Consider the following 27,816-nt stretch of genomic DNA (forward strand, 5'->3'; position numbering starts at 1 on the left):
GAGCGCCGAGGTGTACATTTCGTCCGGCGCGTTCATCGGGGTCCGAAGGAAAATCAGATTGTTACCGGTGCCTTCATCTTGGCCTTCGAAGGGGATACATTACCGGAAAAAGTCAAAGTGATGGTCTACCAATGTGACGTTAAGTCCTATATCCCTCCTCCGATGCGGTGCTTTAAGTGCTGGAAGTTCGGCAATATGTCTTCTCGCTGCACTTCCAGCATCACATGTCGAGATTGCGGACGCCCATCACATCCCAATACTCCATGTGCCCCACCTCCCATCTGTGTCAACTGCGGGGAGCACCATTCACTTTGCTCGCCACTGCCGAATTTTCCAGAAAGAGCGTAAAATCATGGAATACAAGACCCTGGACCGACTAACCTATACTGAGGCCAAGAGGAAATACGACCGACTACATCCTGTGAGAATGACATCTTCCTACGCTGCTGCTACAATACCTGTGCTAGCCCCGTCTGTTTCTCCAATTGTGGTCGGATCGACGAGTAGTAAAACTCCTCCTGCCCCCTCGCCAGTGGGGGGGCTCTACCCACCGGGTTGCTCCTGCGCCACCTACCTCAGCAGCAACACCATCCCACCCATCGAGGACGTCCGTCCCCACTTCTAAGCCGGAGAAGTGTCCAACTTCTTTGGCTTCTCACGCTCGCAAGGGGTCCCTTGGGTCCCTCCCTTCCCAGGTTTCCGCCAGCGAGAAGCCTGACGACCGACAATGGCGTAAGTGCCCGCAATCGGCTGGTCGTAGGGCATCACAATCCTCCTCCGTCCCGGAGACTGAATCGGTGAAACCCTCCCAGCCGGTGCGACCCAAGGAACGGCGTGAGAAACCCAAGAAGAGCTCTCAGCCCAAGGAACTCGCGGTGGCAGCCCTCCCACCGCAACCTTCCAGCTCTGCGCCTGAGGATGCGGTGGAGATTCTGGCGTCCGCTGAGGACCTCGATCTCGCCGGTCCATCAGACGCCATGGAAAGCAGTATCACAGGTGCTAAATCGGAGGCAGCAGGTGACCCAGCGGTGTAATCTCCCTTCCCAGTCCCGTCAAGCCTTTCTCAGCCATGGACAACACCATCCTCCAGTGGAACTGCAGCGGTTTCTTCCACCATCTAGCTGAGCTCCGCCAACTTATGAGCCTTCACCCTTTCCTCTGCATTGCTCTGCAGGAAACTTAGTTTCCGGCAATGCGAACCCCCGCCCTCCGTGGCTATCGGGGTTATTATAAGAACCGGGCAGCTTATGAAAGGGTGTCTGGTGGCGTCTGCATCTATGTCCTGAACTCACTTCACAGCGAGTCTGTACCTCTCCACACACCTTTAGAGGCTGTCGCTGTTCGGGTGTGGACGCCACAGGCTGTTACCGTCTGCAGTCTTTACCTTCCACCGGATGGTGATATCGCGCAGCATGTCCTGGCTGCTCTGATAGCTCAATTGCCTCCAACTTTCCTGTTACTGGGCGACTTTAATGCCCATAAACATCTGTGGGGTGGGTCAGTGGCAACAGGTCGAGGCGCCATTGTTGAGCATTTATTGGCGCAGCTCGATCTCTCGATCTTAAATGATGGTGCCTTCACACACTTCGGTCTGGCGCATGGCACATACTCGGCCATTGACCTTTCCATCTGTAGCCCTAGCCTCTTACCATCTGTCCAATGGAGTGTGCATGACGACCTGTGTGGTAGTGACCACTTTCCGATCTTTCTGTCACTGCCACAGCGTCAGTCTTCTGGGCGCAGAAGTGCTGGGAGCGGTGTGTGTCCACCATTGGCCTCCATGTCACTCCATCGCAGGTCTGGGCCAAGATTCGCCGCCTCTATGGCTATCGGACCCCTGTCAGTGTCCCTGCGCTCTCACTGAATGGAGCAGTTTGTACTGACTCCGACGTCATTGCAAACCGCTTGGCAGAGCACTTTGCTCTGAATTCTGCTTCTGCCAACTACCCCTTGGCCTTCCGCTCCATTAAAGTGCAGATAGAACGTCGGAGTCTTTCTTTTCGCACCCAACATCCTGAATTGTACAATGTTCCATTCAGTGAGTGGGAATTTCTCAGTGCCCTCGCTGCTTGTCTTGATACCGCTCCTGGGCCAGATAGCATCCACTCTCAGATGCTAAAACACCTTTCAGTGGGCTGCCAGCGACGCTTCCTCGATCTTTACAACTGCATTTGGGTCGAGGGTGAGTTTCCGTCGCAATGGCGGGAAAGTCTTGTTGTCCCCATTCTGAAACCAGGGAAGAACCCTTTGGAGGTGGACAGATACCGTCCCATTAGCCTCACCAACGTTCTTTGCAAATTGCTTGAACAGATGGTGAGCTGGCGCTTGAATTGGGTACTGGAGTCTCGAGGCCTTCTGGTTCCGTCTCAGGGTGGGTTCCGTAAAGGCCGCCGACAATCTGGTGAGCCTGGAGTCGGCCATCCGTACTGCCTTTGCCCGCCGTCAGCATCTGGTTGCTGTCTTTTTCGACATGCGGAAGGTGTATGATACGACATGGCATCATCACATCCTTTCTACGCTTCATGGGTGGGGTCTTCGAGGCCCTCTGCCGATCTATATCAGCAATTTTCTGTTGTATCGTACCTTCCGCGTGCACGTCGTGGCCTCATATAGTTCCCAAGTCCAGGAGAACGGTGTGCCACAGGGTTCTGTTCTGAGTGTGTGTGTTTTTAATAGCTATTAACGGGCTCGCTGCGGCCGTGGGAAATACTGTCTCCGCTTCCCTGTATGCTGACGACTTCTGCCTTTACTACAGCTCTATTGGCATTGCAGCTGCTGAACGTCAGCTACAGGGCGCAAGGCGCAGTCTTGGGCTGTAGCGCATGGTTTTCAGTTTTCCGCAGCCAAGACCTGCGTTATGCATTTCTGCCGGCGGCGCACTGTTCACCCAGAGCCGCGGCTTTATCTTGATGGCGAGCTTCTTAAAATGATGGATTCACATAGGTTTTTGGGGATGGTTTTTGATGCCCGGTTGACTTGGCTGCCTCATATTCGGCAGCTTAAACAGGCGTGTTGGCGGCATCTAAATGCTATGCGATGCCTGAGCCACACCAGGTGGGGTGCCAACCGATCTACTCTCCTATGGCTTTACCAGGTGTTGATCCAGTCCCGTCTGGCTTATGTCTCAGCATCCCCATCTGCGTTGCGGGTGCTGGACCCAATCCTCCACAGCGGGATACGCCTTGCCACTGGTGCCTTCCGAACCAGCCCTGTGGACAAGCAGGTGTCCCTCCACTGCGGTTTCGACGCCAACAATTACTGGCTGCTTATGCTGCCCATGTTTTTAGCTTGCCCGGGCATCCTAATTATCGTGTCCTCTTCCCGCAGTCAGTCGTTCATCTGCCAAAACGTCGGCCCCGGTCGGGTTGTCCGATCGCCGTACGTGTCAAACAGCTTCTTTCCTGGCTTGGGTGTTTCCCTGTTCCACCTCCTTTCCGGGCCCCTCTGCGTACACCCCCGTAGTGTGTGCCTCGCCCTTGCCTTCGGCTCGACTTGGCACATGGCCCGAAGGACTCAGTCCCTCCGGAGGCCTTCAGACGCCGCTTCTATTCCATCCTGGCCACGTATCAGGGCTCTGGCGTTGTCTACACTGACGGTTCGATGGTTGCTGGTCTAGTCGGTTATGCACTAACTCTAGGGGACCATTCTGAACAACGTTCGTTGCCGGCTGGCTGCAGTGTTTACACTGCTGAGCTGGTCGCCATCTTTCGAGCCCTAGAGTATATCCGCTCCTGCTCAGGTGAGTCCTTCGTTATCTGTAGCGATTCCCTGAGCGGTTTACGAGCTCTCGACCAGTGTTTCCCTCGTTCTCGTCTGGTGATGGCTATCCAGGAGTCCCTGCATACTCTTGCCCGTAGCGGCAGGTCTGTGGTCTTTGTTTGGACCCCAGGTCATGTTGGTATACCCAGCAATGAAACTGTTGACCGCCTGGCGAAAGAGGCCATCAGTGCGCCATCTCTGGAGATTGGCCTCCTGGCAGCTGATTTGCGGGCAGTCTTACGCCGCAAAGTTCTCTCGTTTTGGGATGCTGAATGGCGCGGTCTGACAACCCCGAACAAACTCCGTGCCGTCAAGGACACGACGACTGTGTGGCGGTCATCCCTGCGAGCCAACCGCAGGGACTCAGTCGTCCTTTGTCGGCTCCGCATTGGCCACACCCGACTCACGCACAGTTATTTACTGTGTCGTGAGGATCCCCCTCTTTGTCGTTGTGGGGCGTCCTTTACGGTGGTCCATATTCTGTGGGAGTGCACCCTTTTAACCATCCTCAGGCAGACTTTTGCAATGCCTGACACGCTCTCTTCTCTTTTATCAGATGACTCTGCCATGGTGGACTTGGTTTTGTGTTTTATTCTGGCAGGGGTTTTTTATCCTTTAATCTGAGTGTTTGTTTTTTAGTGTTGATTCTGGCTTTTAGCCTCTGATTTTAAACTGAGTTTTTATAGTGTTCTTGGTGGTTGGCTTTTCCTCTTTTTCTCTACGGTCGGCCAACCACCGTCACACTGTGTGTTTTGTCTGGTCTCTGTCAGAGTATTTCATGTCCTGTTTAGTCTGCTGTCTTTCCTGTTGTTCGTTTTTTATTCTCTTCGGGTGGTTTTAGTTTTTATGGAACAAGGGACCGATGACCATAGTAGTCCGGTCCCTTTAATCCCACAAACCAACCAAGCATTGGACTCTGCAGACTGACTGCACAAGGAAGCCGATGCTTCTGTGGACCCCATGGAGAAAACTCCTGCTTCTGTGTCCTCTACACTGGCTGTCACTCGACGACTGCCAAGTTGACACCCCTACATGTCTTTCTCATCAAGACTCTCCTTTGGTCTCACAAAGAGGATTTACAGCTGCTTTTAGCATTGCAGCATCCTCTTGTACTCCACCTTCAGCAAACAAAATTGCTGCCTCATGACTGCTTTGAGGTTTCACATTACCTCCTGATTTGTTTTGACCTTCCCCCTGCGGTTGGCATTCCATCTCATAGGGGCGTCATGCTGCTCATACAGGATGACATCCATAGTCAACCCATCTCTGTGAATAACCATCTTCAAGATGTTCGCCTTTTCCTTCCCCAGCTGACTTTTTTCCCTTTCCTTCCCCAGCTGACTTTTTTCCCTCTGTACCATTCATGTCCTTCCATCATTCGATGTCACCAGGGCAGACTTCCTTCAGCTCATTGGGCAGCTACCTCCTCCAGTTTTGGTACTCGGTGACTTTAATCTGCATCATTCCCTTCGGGGTTCTCCCAGGACCTGTCAGATAGGTGCCCTCTTGGCTGACCTTCTTAACCTACTTAACATCTTCTGCCTTAACATTGGAGCACCCACTTTCCTTTCTGACTCTTCACACACCTATTCCCATTTGGACCTATCGTTTCGCACTGCCCATCTTCCCCATCGTCTTCAGTGGTCCGTTCTTTCTGACACCTGCTCGAGCAACCATTTCCTGTGTGCTCTCCATTTGCTAACTCCTGCCCCATCTGCATGCACACCCAAATGCCAGCTTTACTCCTCCCTGGCAACCTTTGAAGAACACGATTTTCCCATTTGTGATGACCAGGTGGACTATCTCACCAACATTATCCTTACTGCTGCAGAATGTTCCATTCCTCTCATATCCTCTTTACCATGTTGTGTCCCTGTCCTGTTGTGGACTGAGGTATGCAGCGATGCAATTAGCACACAGGGGCGTGCTCTCCGCTTATCTAACCATCATCCTATAGTGGCAAACTTCATTTGTTATAAACAGGTGCGTGCTAAGTGTCATGTTCTTCGGGATAGCAAACGAGCTAGCTATATTTCATTCGCTAGTTCTTTTAACAGTTCCACCCCTTCCTCTGTCAAGTGGGCGAACCTCCGGCAGCTCTATGGGATCGAGATCCATTCCCCCATTTTTGGCCTCACACTAGCAGACAATGTTATCATAGATCTTACTGCTATCTCCAATACCTTGGGCCATCATTTTGTGTAAGCTATCAGACTGTCTTCCTCCATCGGAAGTGAGTGGAGGCGGCTTGAGCGATACCCTTCTCTTTTGCGAATCGTGATTGCTACAATGCCGCCTTTACTATGAAAGAGCTCGATCATGCTCTCAGTTCATCCTGATGCTCCACTCCAGGGCCGGACGCAATCCACATTCAGATGTTGCAGCACCTTTCTCTTGCGGGCAGAGAGCACATTTCCCAGATGCTGGCGCGAAGCCAGCATCATACCCTTACCTAAGCCCAGTAATGACAAAAACCTTCCTTCTAGCTACCGCCCCATCTCTCTTACCAGCTGTGTTTGCAAGGTGATGGAACACATGATTCATGCCCGGCTGGTATGGTGGCTCGAATCTCAATTTTCTGACCAATGCACAATGTGGATTTCAAGCACGGAGTTTGGCAGTTACCCTTTTCTTTACTTTGTCCGCACATGGCATGAATGGTTTTCTGTGGAAATTCCAGACTGTGACCATGTTTTTCGAGTTAGAGAAGGCCTACGACACCTCCTGGAGAACTGGTAACCTCCGTACTCTTTCCACGTGGGGCTTCCATGGCCGCCTGCCCTGTTCGCTTCATGCATTTTAAAAAAAAAAAAAAAAAAAAAAAAAAAAAAAACAACGGAGTTTTCAGCGTGTGTTTGGGTTCTGCCTTGTCCGGCACCCAGGAATATGGTGTGCCCCAGGTTTCTGTCCTGAGTGTCATCCTCCTTGCTAGTGCCATTAACCCTGTTATGGCCTGTCTCCCTCCGAGCATCTCTGGCTCCCTTGTTGTTGACGATTTTGCCATCTATTGCAGTTCTCCACGGACCTGTCCCACTGAGCGGTGTCTTCAGTGGCGTCTCGATCATCTTTACTCGTGGAGCATCAACAATGGCTTTCATTTTTCCACTGACAAAACCGTCTGTAAGAATTTCTAGTGACAAAAGTGGTTTCTCCCATCATCTTTACATCTTGGGTCTGTTGCCCTTCTGTTAATTGAAGTTACGAAATTGCTGTGGCTCATGCTCAATAGGAAACACCCTTGGTCTCCCCAAGTCTCTTATCTGGCAGCCTGCTGTTTGTGGCTCCTCAGTGTCCTACATTTCTTCAATGGTACTGCCTGGGGTGCCGATGGAACCACCCTCCCTTGTCTGTTCGCATCTTGACTATGGGTGCTTTGTTTATGCGTCTGCACACCCATCCATCTTATGCTGTCTCAACACTATACACCATCATGGCTTCCATTTGGCCACGGGCCTCTTTTACTCCAGCTCAGTTGAGAGTCTGTATGCTGAAGCTGCTGAACTACCACTGTCCTACCATCGTGACTTTCTCCTCAACAGGTATGCATGCCGTTTGTCTGCCACATGTGGCCACCCTTCCGATGTCTCCTCCTTTGATGATTCTTTTGATCACCAGTATGGGGCTCGTCCCTCTTCCCTGTTACCTCCTGGAGCCCTCTTTCGGCACTTGCTGCAGTGGCTTAACTTCACACTACCTTCACTTTTTCCGGTGGGTGTGAACCCTTCGCCACCTTGGCTTCGTGAAGCGGCCCATGTTAATCTTGGCTGTCATTTTCTTCCTAAGGACACTACTCCAGCCTCGCTCTATTGCCTTCAGTTTCAAACCTTTGCATGGAACTTTGCGATTGTACCTTTATACAGGGTGTTACAAAAAGGTAGGGCCAAACTTTCAGGAAGCATTCCTCACACACACAGAAAGAAAATATGTTATGTGAACATGCCTGGAAACAATTACTTTCCATGTTAGAGCTTATTTTATAAATTCTCTTCAAATCACATTAATCGTGGAATGGAAACACACAGCAACAGAATGTACCAACGTGACTTCAAACACTTTGTTACAGGAAATTTTCAAAACGTCCTCTGTTAGCAAGGATACTTGCATCCACCATCCGTCTCATGGAATCCCTGATGCGCTGATACAGCCCTGGAGAATAGCATATTGTATCACAGCCGTTCACAATACGAGCACGAAGAGTCTCTACATTTGGTACCGGAGTGCGTAGACAAGAGCTTTCAAATGCCCCCATAAATGAAAGTCAAGAGGGTTGAGGTCATGAGAGCGTGGAGGCCATGGAATTGGTCCGCCTTTACCATCCATCGGTCACCGAATCTGTTGTTGAGAAGCGTACGAACACTTCGACTGAAATGTGCAGAAGCTCCATTGTGCATGAACCACATATTGTGTCGTACTTGTAAAGGCACATATTCTAGCAGCACAGATAGAGTATCCCGTATTAAATCATGATAACATGCTCCATTGAGCGTAGGTGGACGACGAAACTAAAATGAGCTCTAACATGGAAATTAAGTGTTTCCGGACACGTGTCCACATAACATCTTTTCTTTATTTGTATATGAGGAATGTTTCCTGAAACTTTGGCCGTACCTTTTTGTAACTCCCTGTATACACTGCTGGTTCTCAGACTGACCGAGGAGGTGTGTCTTCGTCGTTGGCACCCATGTCTGTCGATATCGGCTTCTGGCACACTCCTCAGTATTTACAGTCGAGCTTTTTGCCTTGCATCAGGTCATGGAGTACATCTGGCGACACAGCCTTCCTACTTGTGTCCTCTGTTCAGACTCACTCAGCAGCCTCCAAAGTCTGTGCACTGTACACTGCTCATCCCTTAGTGCAGCAGGCCCAGGAAAACTGTCAGTTGCTCACTTTTGGTGGAGTCAATGCCCTGTTTCTGGGGGTTCTTGGTCATGTTGGTCTGCCAGGAAACGTGGCTTCTGATGCTGCTGCTGCTGCCGCCAAAGCTGCGTTCCTCGTACCTCAGCCCATGAGTACCTATATTCCCTCCATTGATCTCTGTGTTGCTGTGCATCAGGATTTGGTCCACCCTTCACAGGAATAAGCTCCGGCTTATTAAGCCTCTCTCTGCGGCTTGGACGACCTCTTCTCGGCCCTCGTGCTGGGAGGAGGTTATTTTAACTCAGGTGGATATTGGACACTGCCTTTTTAGCAACCGTTTGAGTTATCTGCCGTTTTAGCAAACGGCACTTGGGCTGTTTACCGTGTTTTACTTTTTATCTCCCAAAGCAATGTGGTGAAGGCCATTTAGATTTTAGTTTTGGACATCCGTTTTCTGTATGGTGTCTCTCTTTTTTTCTCCATGTGCCTGTTTTTAGCCATCTTCTGTTGTGTCAGTTGGGATTGACGTACAGCCATTTAACTCCTCTCCGTTTTTGAGTTCTATAGTTTTGACATGTGCACATGTGACCCCAGTTGTTTTTGTGCCCTAAAATAAAACAAAACAAGCTGATATGTTCAGTCTCCAGCATCTGTCTTTGTTCAACATCCAGTAGGAAGACCGTCCCTGAACTTCCCATGAACCACCAAACCATTAAGAATTCTGGGCAAAACAGTGTTTATTAGAGAACAACACAGAAGATACCATTGTTCTCTGTTGTGCAGCAGGCAACCACATCAGGTGATACGGAGACCAAGATAAAGTTTCAATTACTTGAACACAAGAAATTGAATAAGACGTATTTTTAGTATCAGCATTTATATCATTTTAGCTGCACTGTAGTGACTCAGTGGCTTACATGGAAGACTACAAGCAAGGAGACTTTACCTGGCTTTTAAATTGCTTTCCCAGACAGTGACATAGGTATTCACGTACCAACAAAATTCAGTGTGTGCCCTACAAAGTTATCTGCATTCATTATGGCTATTGAGGAGATAAGCACACATACAGAAATCTTCCTCTTTTCCTCTGACTCCCAGAGTGCCCTGCCAAGCATCTAGACAATCTTATCCAGCAGGGAATCTTGCCAAGAAAATCAAGGATATGCTCTGCACAGGGAGGCTAAGGAAGTGTCATTCTGTTGGGTATCTGGCCATGTTGGAATTCATGGTAATGAGATTGCTAGAGTAGTAGCCAAACAGGCTAGTAAATAATTAAGTCACATCATGTGAAGGCACTATTGGCTATATGGGAAAGAGGGTTGTTGGAAATGAGTGTAAATAAATGCGGCAGATAAGCAAACGATATCTTTACATCCAGCCACTCAGATAAAATCCTTCTTTTAGGTCACAGCCTGTTAACTGCTGGTTTCGTTCATTGCCCTGGTGGGCCTCATAATGTGATGTCGGTGGCATAACAACAACACTGTCTCATACTTAAAATGACTATCATTTGTATGTTGATAAGAGAGCATTCATTCATTGGTTGGACTGAAGACATACCATCTATTTTAATCAATCGTTTTGAGAGTGTAGCAGGGGTTTTACATTTTTGTGAGGAATGATTTCTCCTCTCTCAGTTCTAAGGGAGTAGGTTGTAATGATGGAGTGGCAGGCTTTTTTATTATGTATATTAGTGATCAACGAGCCCTATAAATCTGGACCAAGCCTTGTCATGGCTGAGGGCCCAGTACTCAATGGTCCAGATGACCACTGCAGAGCAGTTTATTTCTAATAGCTAATAGATTGGTAAGAGGAGAGAAGCAGCCAGTTATTCAACGTACTCAGGAGTTGATGTGAAGAAGATCAATGACTTCTGATGTGAATGAATATATTTATCTCAATGGCAAAGAAGATGGACAAGTCATTATCTCCTGACAGTGATACCTCAGTATGGCGGAACTAGTGGTAGAGGCAACCCGCCGAGCAGAAGAAAAATCCACGTAGCGTCTGACTTGCAACAAGTGGCTACATGGTCAGCATCTCTACATGTTGATGACAGCTGCAAAAATAAGTAGTGTCTGTTGTCAAAGTGATCAGCTACAAAAAGGCATCTGTTGCCATATTGGGTGGCCTATTAAGAACTATCTGGCAATTTGATCACAGCTATGACATCCCATAAAGGGGCTAACACCCCTTCCTAATTTACTTCCAACTAAGACATGATGGTAAACACTGAATGGAAAATTACTCCAAGAAGTAAACAATCCTTCATCACTGGAAACAGTGATGCAGCTAGGCCATCAGATTGTAGAGAGCCTACAACATTTGTAAGGAAGAGTTGGAGCTTCCTAGAACTTATCATACAGTGTAGGCTTCCGCTGCCAGTATTGTCTTCACTTATAACGTCCAGGCTGATACGCCATGATTGATGTATAAAATTCTCCCGACATTTATTCTCCAACTGCAGGAGACATTGTATGAGGTAAGGTGACGAACTGCCGGAAGTTTTAATTGCTTTCTAGAACTTATCACACACAGCCTAAAAAAAAAAAAAATCTGTTAGGCACATTGAACATCGACACTTTACTAAAGACTGGGAAATTTAACTATTGACAGATTTGTTAAACAGATGCAACATACTCATCCTAGCACTTCAAGAAACCAGATACACTGACGAGAATGCATTTGAAACCAAGGGCTACAGGATTTATGAAGGAAAGCCAGCCACAAAGAATAAAGTCACTATGCTTGGACAGCTTTCCTGGTCAAATGGAATCTAACACAACCCATAACAAATTTTGCGTCACCGCCAGAGCGAATATCACTGCTCTCATTTAGATCAGCAAACAAGGGCTATACCATCATAAATGCACATCCACCTACCAACAATGACAATAGAAAAAGAAAAGCGGAAAAAGTCTAACAATTCTGGGAAATGCTAGAAAATAAGACAGCAAAAATACCAAAGCACCACATAAAGATACTCGTAGGAGACTTCAGTGCACAGATTGGTAGGGAAGAGAAATAAAAGACAATAGTAGGAAATTTTCCTGCACTCATATGCCAGTAAGAATGGGAAAAGGCTCATCAACTTCCACAGACAATTTGGTTTAAAAGTAATGTCAGCATGTTAGAGAAAATTACCAAGGAGAAAGAACACTTGGTCTTCTCCTAATACACATTTAGGCCCATATCAGCTGTATCATTGTGCAATAACCAAACAAGAATGTAGAGAAATAGTGAGAATAGTGCAAGGATCTAGGCATAGATTTGCACCATTTTTAACAGAGATCAAAGTCAAATTTCAATGTAGAAAAACCAAAACCCAAATTTAAAAATCTCCATAGAATTGACATAAAATTTTTGTCAAAGAACAAGAAGTAATTTGTTAAAAAGCTTCGTACAAAGATGATGGGAAATTGGGATGAAATCAGAGAAGCAATCATAGATACAGTGAAACAACCAGGAAGACCACAAATGAGAAAGAAATATAGGAGGTGGAATCAGGTCATGGAATAAGATGTGATGAAGTAATAGGGCGTAGATTAACCGGTTGGAAAAACAGAATGCTTGTGCAAAAAGGAAAGAGCCTGGAACACATTCACTGAGACCATAAAACTGATGGCAAAAATTATTTGACCAGAGAAACGGAAACGTGACAAAATGATTATTGGATATGGATACAGATTTCAGACAATGGTACTAGGGATTTCTACACAGTTTTCAGAGAAGAAATAACAGTTTACAAGCCGATGAGCCTACACTTCAAAGATTCAACAGGCAAATTATTACTAACCATGCAGACAACTGTGAGTTGCTAGCAAAATACTTCAAACATCTTCTAAACTGCAAGGAACCATCATGACGAATAATTTGCAGGCAGCCTCGAAAGGAAATTCCACCTTTACAACCATTGTCATTGCATAAAATTGTACAATATATTGGCCAGCTGAAAAACAAAAGAACACCAGGTAAAAATGAGGTTTTAGCTGAGATGTAGAAATAGAGGGAAGTGGGCAGTTGAAACCTTTAATGAGGTTATCAAAAGATTGCTGGGAAGTAGGAAGAATACTGGATGACTGGAAACAAGCCATAATCCATCCACTACATAAGAATTGTGACAAGACAGACTCCAGCAATTACTGAGGCATACCTTTGCTTCCAGTCAGTTACAGAATTATATCCAGAACTCTCCTGAACAAGATAGAAGATCAAGCAGAACACACTATTGGCGAGGACCAAGCAGGGTTCAGAAAAAATAGCTTGTGCCTGGACTGAATTTTTAACTTGAAAGCCATCATCAGGGTCAGAACAACATGGAACCTTAACTCAGTCATTTCATTCATTGAGGTAAAAAAAAAGGGTGTATGATTCTGTGGACAGACAGACAATATTCCTAACATTGGAAGCAGCACATATCAAGCAAACCAACAGATTGTCGAACATAGACTCAGAGACACGACTTCAAAAGGTAAATTTCTAAAGGTTTCTGAACCTTGTAGAATTAACACAGATGTTTGACAGGGTGATGGGCTTTCACTGATTGTCTCTCATCTGGTCTTCATGAGAGCGAAATCAATAACTACATGAGGAAACATCAAAGGAATCCATCTAGGACAAGGAAGAGAAAGATTTGAGGTGAAATGTCCTGCTTTTGCTGATGATATTTCAGTAATTTCTAAGGACAAAACAGATGCAAAGATAATGATAGAAAAACTTCACGAAATTGTAGCTAAAACAGGATTACTAATATATGAGAAAACAGAATATATTGAACAAAAACACAACAGAGAAAGATTGACAATATAGAAACATCAGGAGAGTTGATAAGTTCAAGTGCTAGGGAGAATTGATACTGTCAAATGTGTTAGATAACAACATAAGCACAGAAAGATCAAAGAAAGTGGAATTAGCATACAACCTCATCCAAAAGTGATATAATAAAAGATCAGTATCATTCCAGGCAAAAATTAAACACTACTCAACAGTAATTGAAACAGCAGCACTTTATGAATTTGAATGCCTAACACTGAATAAGAGGTGAACAAGAAGAACTGGGAAATAAAGAAAGGAAAATTGTCAGAAAAAAATTAGAACCAACAAAGGTAACAACTGGATGATGAGAAGAAATGATGAACTTCACAGAAACGTAGAAACAATCGCAGACCCAATAAGAAAGAGGAGACGAAAGTTTTACGGTCATATTTACAAAAGTAATGACAGTAGGCTAAACAGTCATATTTACACAATGAACGATGATAGGCTAATGAAGAATATTTTTGATTTCATTTCCAAATTTAAAAAAAACGCAATGGGATGGCTGGAAAACTTAACGTCACAGAAGACACTGTACAGAACAGGGAAAGTTTCTGGCTACTGATCAATACTGAAAAATTTCCTGACCAACAATGAAATTCACAACCGATTCATTGTGATATTAGATGTACAGAGGCAGGCAAACAGGTACATGTGAGGTAGTTCTGGGAAAATAAAAAGATGATACCTTTGTCTTAGGTTCCAAGCAGTCTGTAATTGTCCAAATTCTGTAAGTAATAAAGTCTGGGCGAAAGTTATAGACTTTTATTCAGCAAATCTTCATTTCACAAAGCTGTATTTTATGTTAAGACTGCCACAATTTTGTAAACCTGTGAGGATATTTTCTTAAGCGTGTGATGACATGCACTCATGCATATTTTTGTTCTTTGTTTTGATACACCTGTTATTTAATTACATTTTTAATTATGTAAGAAGCAAAGGTTTACAAATTATAGGCTTGCTCGTCCGAAGTAATTCTTAACTTGATGCGGTAGTGAGCTGGGCAATAGTGGCAGAGGTAGGGCTTACCTTGTAGGTCTGTTCGGGAAGCGTACCCTTCACCCCAGATGTTCTCGGACATTGTCGATATGTTATGTAGGTGACACCTCAAATTTTGTTGTTGTAGATGTTGTGGTGTGTTTATAAAGATTTTAAAATATTTGAAAGTGTTATTAACAAGAACGTCTCCACACAAAAACTTTTTTTATTCTTGCGATCAGCCAGGCCACCTGCTATGTTATTTTAATATCTTCCAGTGCTTTTTTTCCTAGTAACACGTGTTTTCCCATTTTAGTTTGTTGCTTTCGTTAGTTTTCGGCCTTTTTACTTTCCCTGACTCCTTTTGGGACAGGTTTTAACACGAGACCTGTTTGCATGAGGAAGAAGGGACTGATGACCCTGTAGTTTGGTCCCTTTACTCTCCAAACCAACCAACCAAACACAATTCCAGTGCATATTCAATTAATGTGTCAGTTTGTGTTTTGGTAATGTTTTCATGTTAGTTGCATAACCCATTGGACATTCCTTGAGGCCACCATGTTTATGATGTCATCAGTCCACCAGTGCAGAACATGTCATTTACTGATCTTCTTGTATTTTTCACAGAGTTGATTACTTGCAGTTTTTACTAGTTTTTTCAATCTATTTTGTACGAGTTACATTTTTGGTAATTTTAAAGATTACTTGTGAGTGATGTCTATCGAGCATGCAACTGTCAAGGTGTGAGATTTTGATTTTGTTTAGTGTTAACAACAACAATAAAGATTTACCAAAAAAAAAAAAAAAAAAGAGACAGTAATTTAACTTACCCGCTCATGGTCCAGATCTTCATAATGTACAATTCTTCATTTTGTGTATGCATTTCGGGGCAGTCCTACTCACTGTCCAGTCTAGCTTTATCTTTCACCAAGTTTGATTCACAGCAATCCACTCAATCCCTAATATTGTGATTTGGCAATAAATCAAGTCTAAATCATTTTCCACTGTACACAGTCTCAGAAATAATTCCTATCAGGTAATAGTCATGCAAGCTGACAGAACCAGAATCACTCGTCTCTAGAACAGTGCTGACAAGATGTTCTGTTGTCAACAATGCTGTAAACAAAATCATGAAAATTGCCACATTTTGTGTTTGTATCAAAAGCAAAATTCAGTTGTGGGAAATAAAACTGTTGACATTAAAAGACAGGTTGGCTGGTCAGTAGTTGACTTCAGAAGGTGAAATTCCAACTAATGGTAATAGAGACATTTAAAATTGGAAAATACTGTTCTTTGTTGTCTGAACTTGGATGTTCCTTCCTCAGGGATGAAAGAGGGATTGAATGTGCAAGGTAGGAAAGGAGAAGTAAGTCAATAATAACCTTAGGTTGTGAGGGATCAAATTGTTGTGTAGATGAGGAGAGATGAATCTTTCCTTCCTCACAATAGGTGGGTCCCTCACAACCCAAAAGGTTATGACTGACCTACCTTTCCTTTCCAACCAACCTTCCCCATATGTATTCCGAGAGCTATGCTTTGTAGATTTCTACGTTGTCTATCAGCAGTATTTGGAATTTTATCTTCTGAAGGTAAGCTAGACCAGCCAGTCTGGTTTCTTGTAATTCTTCTGTAATTATATTAGTTCTATCTTGCAGTGTAAAGACAAAAACAATTTACAGTCTTAATAATTAGATATTAATTACAAATCAGTGAAAGAGATAATAAAATGTGGTCAGAAAAGTAGTTGCGTTACACAGATTAATTAGTGCACAGTTAAGTTGGATTGTTTCCACATTTCCAGGTGCTACTAGTTTTGCACCAAGAGTTCAGGTGCCAGCTCCAGATTTTCGTGGAACAGCTGTTGTAAACAGCTCTTTTGAAGAAATAAAATTGGCTGATTACAAAGGAAAATATCTTGTACTTTTCTTCTACCCACTCGATTTGTAAGTATTATATGTAATTAGTTTATTATTACAACTTAAGTGATTTAATATAGGAATACTAATTTAATATTTTAAGCAATATTTCTGCTTTTGAAAAGAACAATAATTGCCATGTTCGGTGCAGGATGTGATAAGGAACACTGGTTTGAAAATAGTGTCAACAGGAAATGTGTTCTAACTTACGTAATTATTTGTAGGGAACTCCAACAACAAACTAGTCGCCCCTCTCTTACTCCATTCTCCCTTCCATCCAATTCACTATCCAAAAGAGAAATGTCTGGAATTAGCTTATTGGGTGGAGTATGAGTAAGCCTATCATTCTGTGAGGTCACTTCCCAGGAGGCTCACCACTCTTGGGTGAGTTCGTGCTTGGGTACCGAGGGGCCCCAGCCTTTGCAACATCTTTTTGGTTTCATTTTGCATGTCTTTCCTCCTGCTATTCTTTTTCCTGTTCCTTGGGGGACATGCCTGGGATATTTTTGGGAATGAGATCTGCATTTTCAGTAGCCTGACATGAGAATAGCCTTTACACTGTTTCTTTCTTTTTTTTTTCTTTCTTCATTCTACATCTCCTATCCTTTCTCTGCATCGGCATTAGAGGATCCTCTTTGTTTCTTCTTCCTCCGTATGCTCTCCTGAAGACAGGCCCACACATCTGCTACATAACGGGTGACTGGGTAATGCATAATTCCCAGCCCTGGGTCAACAGGTAGAGTTCACGTGTGCCTGCTGGCCTGGCCCAGGGAGGGGTGATTGCTGGAGCTGTTACCTTCCCAAATTGCTACTTAGCCCCTCTGTGACGAGTTTGGGAGGTGTGACCTGAGGTGTGAACAATTACCTCCTCTGCAGGGGCCCTAGTTAGAAGGAGCAAGCCATTGGATATATTGGCAATCATTGGGGATTTTCTCACAGGGAGCCATTCACCATCTCAGTCTAGGTTTTTAAATGTAAGCAGAATGAGGCTAAAGATTCGAAGACCCTCCTAGCTGCACCTTGCTTCCTTGTGGTATCACATGCTGAAGGTGGTCAGTCCTTTGCTACGGTTGATCCATTTATAGTTCAGAAAGGTGTAGATGCAATTGCTGGCCTTGTGAAGTCCTCCTCTTGTTCATTGCTTTTGGAGACTAATTGTGATTCTCAAGCCCGCAACTGTTTGCAACTTCTCTCCTTCACAGCTAACCTGTTGTGTTAAGGCCCATCGAACACTGAATTATTAACATGGTGTTATTTACACTAGGCTGCTCAATGGTCTAACCGAGGGAAAAATCCAGACTTACCTCTCTGATCAGGACGTCACTCTAGTCCATCGGGTAATTGCAACCTTAATGGGCGCGTGCACACACATGCACGAACACACACACACGTATGCACGCGCGGACACACACACACACACACACACACACACACACACACACACACACACACACACACTTTTTCTCATATTTGTGATAGGATAGGCTATGAAGTCATCACGGTTTGAGCGTACATTCCAAACCTGACATGCTGCTACCAATGTCAACCTTACTGCCACACTTGAATATTCTGTCGAAACACAGCCAAATGTGTTACTTGTGGTGGGGATGATCACAAGGGCAATTGCCTGCTCCCTCTGCTGTATCAATTGCAATGGCGATCATGGAGCCTCATCCTGAGAATGTCCTCTGTATCTCCAGGAGATCTGGGCATAGGAAAGGTGCCTTACCCTGTTGCTTGCAAGTCGTGTTTTACCATCTGGCACTTATAGTATTGTTCTTGCTGCACCTCATTCCAACAAAGGACACATTCATGCAGACATGCAGTGTCAAATTCAGCACCACGGTTGTAAAGTTATCCACATCTTCGCCTCTGGCGGCAAAATCACCTGCTACTCAAGCAGCAGGCTAGAAAGAACAGAAGGAATACTCTTGCGAAATCAAACAAAGGCAAATGGCCTTCTCCTCCTCTGCTGAGTTGGCGATCCTCTTCAACGGTGTCATCAATGTGAGGGTACCCAGCCAACCTCCATTTCGCTGGGGTGCACCACCAACCATTTTTCTGTTGTGGAATCCGCAAGCCTACCCAGCGAGAATGCCAGATCCTCTGTAGATCTCATGGAACAAGATTGTCCAGCTTCTGTGCCCCGTAGCAGTTCGAAGGGTGGCAGTTGGCACTGCTGAGGTGACTGTTTTTTTTTTTTTTTTTTTTTTTTTTTTTTTTTTTTTTTTCCCCCCCATCCTCCCATTTCCCCATCATGACTGTCCTCCAATGAAATGTTTGTAGCTTTTGGTGCAACAAAGAGAAATTACAACTGCCCATTGAATCATAGCATACACTTGTTTTCTGCCTCCAGGAAACGAAATTGCATCCTCATAACCGCTTTGACCTTGCTTATTCCCCCCCTGCGGGTTCGGGGGTACGAATAGGCCCGCGGTATTCCTGCCTGTCGTAAGAGGCGACTAAAAGGAGTCTTCAAAGTTTCGGCCTTATGTGATGGTCCCCACTTGGGTTTGACCTGCCATTTTCAAAATTTCCGTTGTTAGTGCGTGCCATTTGGGGAAGGACGCCTTACGTGGTGTTTTTCTATTGGTCCATCGTGCACCTCCATATTGCATGCTATCTATTGTCGTGTGGAGGGATTTACACCCCATGTCTTCTGGGTTGCCTCCTCGTCTTGTGCGCAATCCCCTTCTTAGCGCCCACGGCAATTGTGGACCCTTTCAACACCTAAAATCCAGCACGGTAGCCAGTCCGTTGTGGTGGGGTCGTCATGTACCCTCTTGGTGGTAGCCCCCTGACCACGCAGGGATCGCACTACAGATGCCAGAGCTGTTTCCTCCCCATGCATGCCAAGGAGTATGTGCCCATCTTGTCTGGGGCACGGGGACTCCGGGCAATGGGATATCGGCCAGGTACCTGTTGCTTTGGCTGGGTGGCGCCCTTGGGGAGAGCCCTCGTTCGGAGTAGGTGGCATCTGGGCGGATGTGGCGCAATGAAGCGCAATAAATCTCAGCAAGCTGGTGGCCGCACTGCCACCAGCGTCTCTAAGCGAGGTAAAATTGAATTCGATGCTGCACAATATGATCCTCAGTCGTTCCCCTCGTTGGCTGCGCCATGGGAGGGACGCAGATCTTTTGCCAAGCAGGAGCCTTATGTACCACAATACCTTGTCTGCAGCAGAAGTGATGGTGACTCCTTTCTTTCGACAAAGCCTATGTTTTTTGTGGAACACCTGGAGGATAAGTTTGGGGAAGTGGCGGGTTTGTCTAAAATGAGGAATGGGTCCATCCTCCTCAAGACGGCCTCCCCAGCCCAGTCACGGGCGTTGCTCTTGTGTGATAAGCTGGGAGATGTCCCTGTTACCGTCACTCCCCACAGTAGCTTAAATATGGTCCAGGGGATTATTTACCATCGCGACCTCTTGTTACAGTCCGATGACGAGCTGAGAGCTGACTTGGAACGACGTGGTGTGCATTTTGTCCGTCGTGTGCACAGAGGACCCAAGACCAACAGGGTGGCCACCGGTGCCTTTATCTTGGCCTTCGAGGGTGCTATATTGCCTGAGAAGGTCAAGGTAATGGTTTACCGTTGTGACGTCAAGCCATACGTCCCTCCCCCGATGCGGTGCTTCCAGTGCTGGAAGTTTGGGCATATGTCCTCCCGTTGCCCATCCAGTGCCACATGTCGAGATTGCGGACGCCCCTCCCATCCCGATTCTCCATGTGCGCCTCCGCCTGTCTGTGTCAACTGTGGGGAACACCACTCTCCATGCTCGCCGGACTGCCCCGTTCTTCATAAGGAGCGGAAGATTATGGAATTTAAGACCCTGGACCGGCTTACTTATCGCGAGGCAAAACTGAAATTTGAAAGGTTGCATCCTGTCCCTCTTCAAACTTCTTATGCTGCAGCTACGTTATCGTCGCCCTCGCGGGCGGCAGTTGTCGCCTCCTCTGTGCCGCCTTCAGTTGGCCCTCGGGGCCGTCCATCTCTGTCTGCCCCCCTTGTGTCTGGGGGCAAGCCTTCCTCTGTTGCCCCCTTAGCAGTTGGGGGCAAACCCCCTTCTGTCACTCCCCCCGCACATGCTTCAGGAGTGACATCTGCTCCAAAACCAGGGGGCTCGATCCCTCCCCCTCCCCCTTCTCTGCCGGCGTCGTCTCCGCCGGCGTCGTCTCTGCCGGCTCCTCTCTCGCGGAAGGGGTCCCTCGGGGCCCTCCCTTCTTCCGTTTCTTCTGCTACCCCGCCGGATGTCAGCCAGTGCCTGAAGGTTCATCCACCTGCTGGTCGTAGGGCTTCTGCGTCGTCGTCAGCCTCCGACGCTCCTTCAGAGAAACTCTCCCAGCCCTCTAAGCCAAAGGACAGACGCGAGAAGAAGGACCGGAACGTGTCCAAGAAGAAGGACGCTCCGGCAGTTTCAGTACCGCCTGCTGTCAATAGCTCTGGCTCTGGGGATGCGGTGGAGATCCTCGCCTCTGCCGCGGATCTCGCCCTCACGGAACCCTCGGGGACGTCTCCTATGGACACAGCTGACTCTCGCTCGGTGGCGGCCGTTGACTCTGCGGCGCCGTCTGCCTCTTAGTGGACTTAACGCCCTCCCAGTCCCTTCCTGCTTCCATTCTCCAGTGGAATTGCGGCGGTTATTTCCGCCACCTGCCTGAGCTCCGGATGCTTTTGAGTGTTTCCCCTGTTCTGTGCATTGCTCTTCAGGAAACTTGGTTTCCAGCAATGCGGACCCCTGCCCTTCGCGGTTATCGGGGATACTATAAGAACCGCGCTGACTGTCAACGAGCTTCAGGTGGAGTTTGCCTCTTTGTTCACCACTCTGTCTGTAGCTCACCAGTACCCCTTCTGACGCCTTTAGAGGCAGTCGCTGTCAGGATTGAGCTCTCGCCGGCTATTACTGTTTGCTCTGTTTACATTCCTCCGTATGGGCAACTCCCCCGACATGTCTTGGCTGCGCTGCTGGCTCAACTCCCGCCGCCATTGCTGCTTCTGGGCGATTTCAATGCCCACAACCCTCTATGGGGTGGGACTGTCTCCGATGACCGTGGTCGCGCTGTGGAGCATGTGTTGGCTCAGCTCGACCTTAGCCTATTGAACACCGGTGCTCCCACGCATTTCAGTGTGGCCCATGGCTCGTTCTCGGCCATCGATCTCTCTCTTTGCAGCCCCGGACTTCTCCCATCCCTTCACTGGAGAGTGCATCCTGACCTGTGTGGTAGTGACCATTTTCCCATCTATTTGTCACTGCCCCAGTGTCATTCTTCTGGTCGCCTGCCCCGCTGGGCTCTCAACAGGGCTGACTGGCCGGCTTTTACTTCCGCTGCCACCATTGCTTCTCTCCCACAGGGTGACATTGACGAGGTGGTCCGTGTCTTGACCTCGTCAATTATTTCTGTGGCCGAGACTGCCATCCCTCGCTCTTCTGGACTCCCTCGGAGGAAGTCTGTCCCCTGGTGGTCGCCGGAGATTGCTGAGGCTATTCGCGACCGTAGGCGGGCTCTCCAGCGTCATAAGCGGCACCCGTCTCTGGAGACCCTCATCGCCTTTAAGAAGCTCCGTGCCTTGGCCCGTCGTCTTATTGCACGGCGTAAGCAGGAATGCTGGGAGAGGTACATTTCATCCTTGGGCTCCCGTGTCTCCCCGTCGCTCGTGTGGTCCCGCATCCGGCGGATTTATGGATACCAGACCCCTATGGATGTCCCTGGAATCTCCCTGGACGGCGCTGTCTGCACGGACGCCGCCACCATTGCTGACCACCTTGCCACGCACTTTGCTACGAGCTCTGCGACTGCAACTTACCCTCCTGCCTTTCGCTCTCTAAAGGAGCGCGCCGAGCGGACGCCGTTATCGTTCCACACACGTCGTTCTGAAAAATACAATGCTCCTTTCAGCGAGAGGGAATTCCTCGCTGCCCTCGCCAATTGCCCTGATACAGCGCCAGGACCGGACTGCATCCACGCGCAGATGCTGAAGCATCTCTCCAGGGACTGCCAGAGACACATCCTCACCATCTTTAACCGCATTTGGAGCGAGGGCGTGTTCCCGTCGCAATGGCGAGAGGGTGTTATCGTTCCCATCTTGAAGCCCGGTGCGGACCCTCTGGCGGTGGACGGCTATCGCCCCATTACACTAACCAACGTTTTGTGCAAATTGCTCGAACGTATGGTGGGGCGGCGTTTGTGTTGGGTCCTTGAGTCGCGCGGTCTCCTCGCTCCATCCCAGGGTGGCTTCCGTCAGGGCCGGTCTGCTGCGGACAATTTGGTGCGGCTGGAATCTGCTATCCGTACGGCCTTTTCCCGCCGTCAGCATCTCGTTGCTGTATTTTTTGATCTGCGGAAGGCATATGACACAACATGGAGGCATCACATCCTTGCTACGTTGCGCGAGTGGGGTCTTCGTGGTCAGCTTCCAGCTTTTCTTCAAAACTTTTTATTGCGCCGCTCTTTCCGGGTGCAAGTCGGTGCCGCCTCTAGTTCATCTTATATACAGGAAAATGGGGTCCCGCAGGGCTCGGTATTGAGCGTTTCCTTATTTCTAGTGGCCATTAATGGTCTGGCTGCAGCTGTGGGGTCGTCGGTGTCTCCTTCTTTGTATGCCGACGACTTCTGCTTCTCATTTAGCTCAACGACTACGGGAGTCGCCGAACGCAGGCTGCAAGCAGCCGTTCGCAAGGCGGCATCATGGGCTCTGACTCATGGATTTCAGTTCTCTGCGGCCAAGACTCGAGTTATGCACTTCTGCAGGCGTCGGACGGTCCACCCTCATCCGGAACTTTACCTCGACGGTCACCTACTTGAAGTGGTGGACACTAGCCGCTTCTTAGGACTCGTCTTTGATGCCCGGCTCACATGGGTTCCTCATATTACTCAGCTGAAGCAAAAGTGCTGGCAGCACCTCAACGCCCTCCGCTGCCTGAGCCATGCGTCTTGGGGTGCAGATCGCAGCACGCTGTTGCGATTGTACAGAGCCCTTGTGCAGTCCAGGCTTGATTATGGGAGCCTGGCCTATGGGTCTGCATCGCCCTCAGTGTTGACGTTGTTGGACCCCATACACCACTGTGGGGTTCGGCTTGCAACTGGTGCTTTCCGTACGAGCCCCGTGGATAGTCTGCTGGTGGAGGCCGGGGTTCCCCCGCTGCGGATTCGCCGCCACCGACTGCTCGCCGACTATGCTGTCCATGTGCATTGCTCACCGGGCCATCCCAATCATCGCCTGCTTTTCCCTGCCAGGGTCCTCCCTCTGCCCGACCGGCGACCTAGGTCTGGGCTTTCCATTGCTGTCCGTGTCCAGTCCCTGCTGTCGGAACTGGGGTCGTTCCCTCTTCTGCCGCCCTTCCGGGCCTGTGCACCCACGCCTCCCTGGTGTATGACCCGTCCGTCCGTCCGCCTGGACTTGGCACGGGAACCCAAGGACTCGGTTCCGCATGTGGCCCTCCGTCACCGTTTTCTTGCGCTCGTCGCCTCGTTTTCAGGCTGTGAGCCTGTCTACACTGATGGTTCCCTGGTGGATGGTCGTCCTGCCTACGCTTTTGCTCACGCTGCCCATGTTGAACAGCGCTCCTTGCCGGCTGGCTGCAGTATTTTTACTGCAGAGCTGGTGGCCATATTGCGCGCTCTTGAGCATATGCGTTCCTGCTCAGGTATGTCCATCGTCATCTGCAGTGACTCCCTGAGCAGCCTCCAGGCTATCGACCGCTGCTATACCTCTTGTCCTCTGGTATCCTTTATTCAGGAGTCTGTTTTTGCCATTACCCGCTCTGGTCGTTCGGTGGTCTTTGTTTGGACGCCAGGTCACGTTGGCATCCCGGGGAATGAACGTGTCGACAGGCTGGCCAAAGGGGCGGTCGACGCCCCCACTTTGGCGATCGGCCTCCCGGCTCGTGATTTGCAGCTGGCGTTGCGCCGTAAGGTGCTTCAGATGTGGCGTGACGAGTGGCGTAGCCTGACTTCTCCGAATAAACTGCGGGCTGTCAAGGAGACGACCGATGTGTGGCAGTCCTCCCTGCGGGCTTCTCGCAGGGACTCTGTCGTCCTGTGTCGGCTCCGCATCGGCCATACCTACCTGACGCACGGACATCTTTTGCGTCAGGAGGATCCCCCCCTGTGTCAGTGTGGGTCCCGGTTGACGGTCGCCCACATTTTGTTGGAGTGTCCCTGCCTGCGCATCCTCCGGCAGACTTTTAATCTCCCGGGCACGTTGCCTTTGGTTTTATGCGACGATGCCTCCATGGCTGACGACGTTTTAAATTTTATCCGTGGTAGTCCTTTTTATGGTTCCATTTAGGGGGGACCTGTCCCTTTCCCTTTCTGTGTATCTTGTCCTCGAGTGTCTCATTGGTTGCAGATTTTAATGTGTGTATTCGGATGGTTGACTCTTTCCCAATTTTTGTACCCATGGTCAGTCAACCAGTCTCCGACCCTCTTATTTTCTTCCGTTTCTTTCTGTCCAGTGTTCGTCTGTACTCTTCTTGTCTCTAGTGTTCGCTGACACATTGGTGTTCTTTCAGTGACTGGGGGGAGGGGCGTCTCCTCCCCCCTTGGGGTTTTACCTGTTCCGTAAATTTTGTTTCGCCGGTTTTTTTTGGAATGGGGGACTGATGACCTTAGCTGTTTAGTCCCCCTTAAACATCCCAACAACAACAACAACAACAACCTTGCTTATTTCTTTTTGGTCCACTTTGAACTTCCTCCTGAGGATGGCATTCCATCTCATGGAAGTCATGCCGCTCATCCGAGATGACGTTCGTAGTCAAACTATCTCACTGAACATCCAGCTGCAAACTGTTGCAGTCCGCATTTTCCTTTCTCACTTCACCTTTTCTCTTCGTAATGTCTACATCCCTCCATCACTTAGTGTCACCAGTGAAGACTTCCTCCAGTTTTGTGGTCAACTCCCTCTCTCCTTTCTGCTGTTTGGTGACTTTAATGCACACAATCCGCACTGGGGCTCTTACAGATCCTGTCCATGGGGTGCCCTCTTGGCTGACCTTCTCAGTCAACTAAGCATCATCTGCTTTAACACTGGAGCACCCATATGCCTTTCAGACTCCACTCACACCTATTGCCATTTAGGCTCTTCATTCTCCAATGTCCATCTTGCCTGTAGTCTCGTGTGGCCCATTCTCTCTAACAAATACTCAAGCAACCATTTCCCATGTGCTATCCGTTTGCTGACTCGTACCCCACCTAAGTCACCTAAGTGTAAACCAAACTGGCAGCTTTCTAAGGCTGGCTGGAGGCTTTATTTCTCCCTGGCGATGTTCAATGAACAACATTTCCACATAATGTTCCATTCCTCGCACTTGATCTTTACCGCACCGTGTCCTGGTCCCTTGGTGGACTGAGGCATGCTGCAATGTTATTCGTGCACGGAGATGTGCTCTCCACGTTTTTAACCATCATCTTACAATGGTGAACTGTATTCATTATAAACAGTGCATGTGCAATGTTGTTGCATTCTTCGGGTCGCCAGAAAAGGTAGCTGGATTTAATTTCCTACTACTTTTAATGGTTTTCCTTCAGGGATTTTTAAGAGACAGAGCTTTTAAAGTCCTTGGGGCTTCTGCCTTGTTGGACACCTGTATCCAGGGAAACAGGGTGCTGTCCTGAACATTGTCCTCTTTGCTGTAGCCATTAACCCCATTATGACCTGTCTCCTGTCTGGCATCTCTGGTTCCATTTTTGTCAAAGATTCTACGATCGATCCATGGACTTTTCTTCTTGAGCAGCACTTCAGCACTGTCTCAATTGTCTTTACTTGTCGAGCATTGACAATGGCTTTCGCTTTTCCACTGACAAAACTGTTTGTATGGATTTCTGGCGGCGTAGTGGGTTTCTTCCACTGTCCTTACATCTTGTGTGTGTTCTTTTGTTCGCTGAAACTTCGAAATTGGTGAGGCTCGTGTTTCTTATAAATCTTTCTTGGTCATCCCTCATGTCTTACCTGACCGCCCACTGCACTCGGTCACTCAATGTCATATGTGTGCTAAGCAGTACTCCCTGTGGAGCAGATCGGACAACTCTCCTGCATTTGTTCTGACCCCTTGGCCATTCGAAACTAGACTGTTGGTGTTTCATTTATGCATGTGCACATCTGTCAATCTTACGCCATCTAAATACAATCCACCGTTGTGGAATCCGTTTGGCCACTGGTTCTCTATGCAGAAGCAGGGGAACTACTGCTGTCATACTGGTGTGGTCATACCAGTGTGATGTTCTACTCAGTAGGTATGGAAGCCATTATGCTGCCTTGCCCAGTCACGTGTCCTAGGCCGCCTCCTTTGACTGCCAGTATGGGGTGTGACGCTCTTCTCTGCTGCTCCTAGAGTTTGCTTTAGGCTATTGCTTTGGCAGTGCAACTTCATGCTATGTGCTGCTTTCCCAGTGGTTGGGAACACCTCTCCACCTTGGCCTTAATCCCCTTCCTAAGGAAGCTACACCAGATTTGATCTATGACTGTAAGTTTCTTGATCTTTGCATGGAACTCAGTGATAGTACCTTTGTGTACACTGATGGCTCTCGGCCTGACTTTGTGTGTCAGTTGTGCCTTAGTCATTAGCAATGACGATTTCCGGTATTGGCTTCCGTCAGTATTTACAGCAGAGCTCTTCATCCTGTATCAGGCCACACAGTATGTGTGACAACACAAGTTTTTAAATTGTGTTATCTGGCCTGAATTACCAAGTCCTTCAGAGCCTCTGTGTGCTGTACACAGTCCATCCCTTAGTGTGAGTTCAAGAAAACTTCCACTTGGTACTTGTGAGGGAGCCACTGTGATGTTTGTTGGTTGCTGTTCATGTAGTCAGATGGGAAATGAGGCTGCTGACACAGCTGATAAGGCTGCAGTCCTTTTACCTTGGCACAAAAGTTCTTCTGTTCCTTCCGATGACCTCCTTGTTGCCACTTGTCAGCAGATGGTGAAACTTTGGTCTTCCCTTCAGGGATACAAGCTTCAGGAAATTAATCCTCTTCCAGCTGCTTGGTTAACTTCCTCTCGGCCCTTTCACTGAAAGGTTGTGTATTGGGCACTGCCATTTTAGCCATTGCATATTTGTCTAGTGGTTAACCCCCACTGCTTTGTACTCATTGTCATCAACTTTTGACGGTTCACCATTTTCGTGAGTGAAGACCCTTTTTATAACCACTTACTTTCTAAAGTATGTTTGCTATTTGAGTTATCGGTCGTTTTAGTGAATAATGCATGCGCTGTTTTACTTTTTACTCATCTTTAGTTCAGAACCTCCGTTGTCTCTATGGTGTATTTTATGGACCTTTCTCCAAGGGGGAAGTGCTTGTCCGTAGCTCTTTTTCCTCCCATTAACTGGGCTGAATGTTTAGTTGTTTCTAACTCCTATTTCTTATTAGTGTTCTAAGGTTCTGACATGAACACGTATGACCTTAGTTCTTTTTGTGCCCTAAAATACAAAGAAAAATTCTATAATGCCAGAAATGAAATGCTGGTGGTTTGAATGTTGTTCAAGAATTAGGAA

General features: G+C 47.6%; 1 protein-coding gene across 1 annotated transcript in view; it reads left to right on the forward strand.

Moving 5' to 3' along the window:
* Positions 1-27,816, forward strand: part of LOC126356153 (peroxiredoxin-like) — a 54,583-nt gene that overhangs the window by 6,339 nt on the left and 20,428 nt on the right. Inside the window, exon 3 of the mRNA XM_050006897.1 lies at positions 16,211-16,352. Within this exon, the coding sequence (XP_049862854.1) occupies positions 16,211-16,352 (142 nt within the window). The remainder of the gene's footprint in view (positions 1-16,210; positions 16,353-27,816) is intronic.

Source organism: Schistocerca gregaria, chromosome 3 (assembly GCF_023897955.1).
Source record: "Schistocerca gregaria isolate iqSchGreg1 chromosome 3, iqSchGreg1.2, whole genome shotgun sequence".
Classification (NCBI taxonomy): domain Eukaryota; kingdom Metazoa; phylum Arthropoda; class Insecta; order Orthoptera; family Acrididae; genus Schistocerca; species Schistocerca gregaria.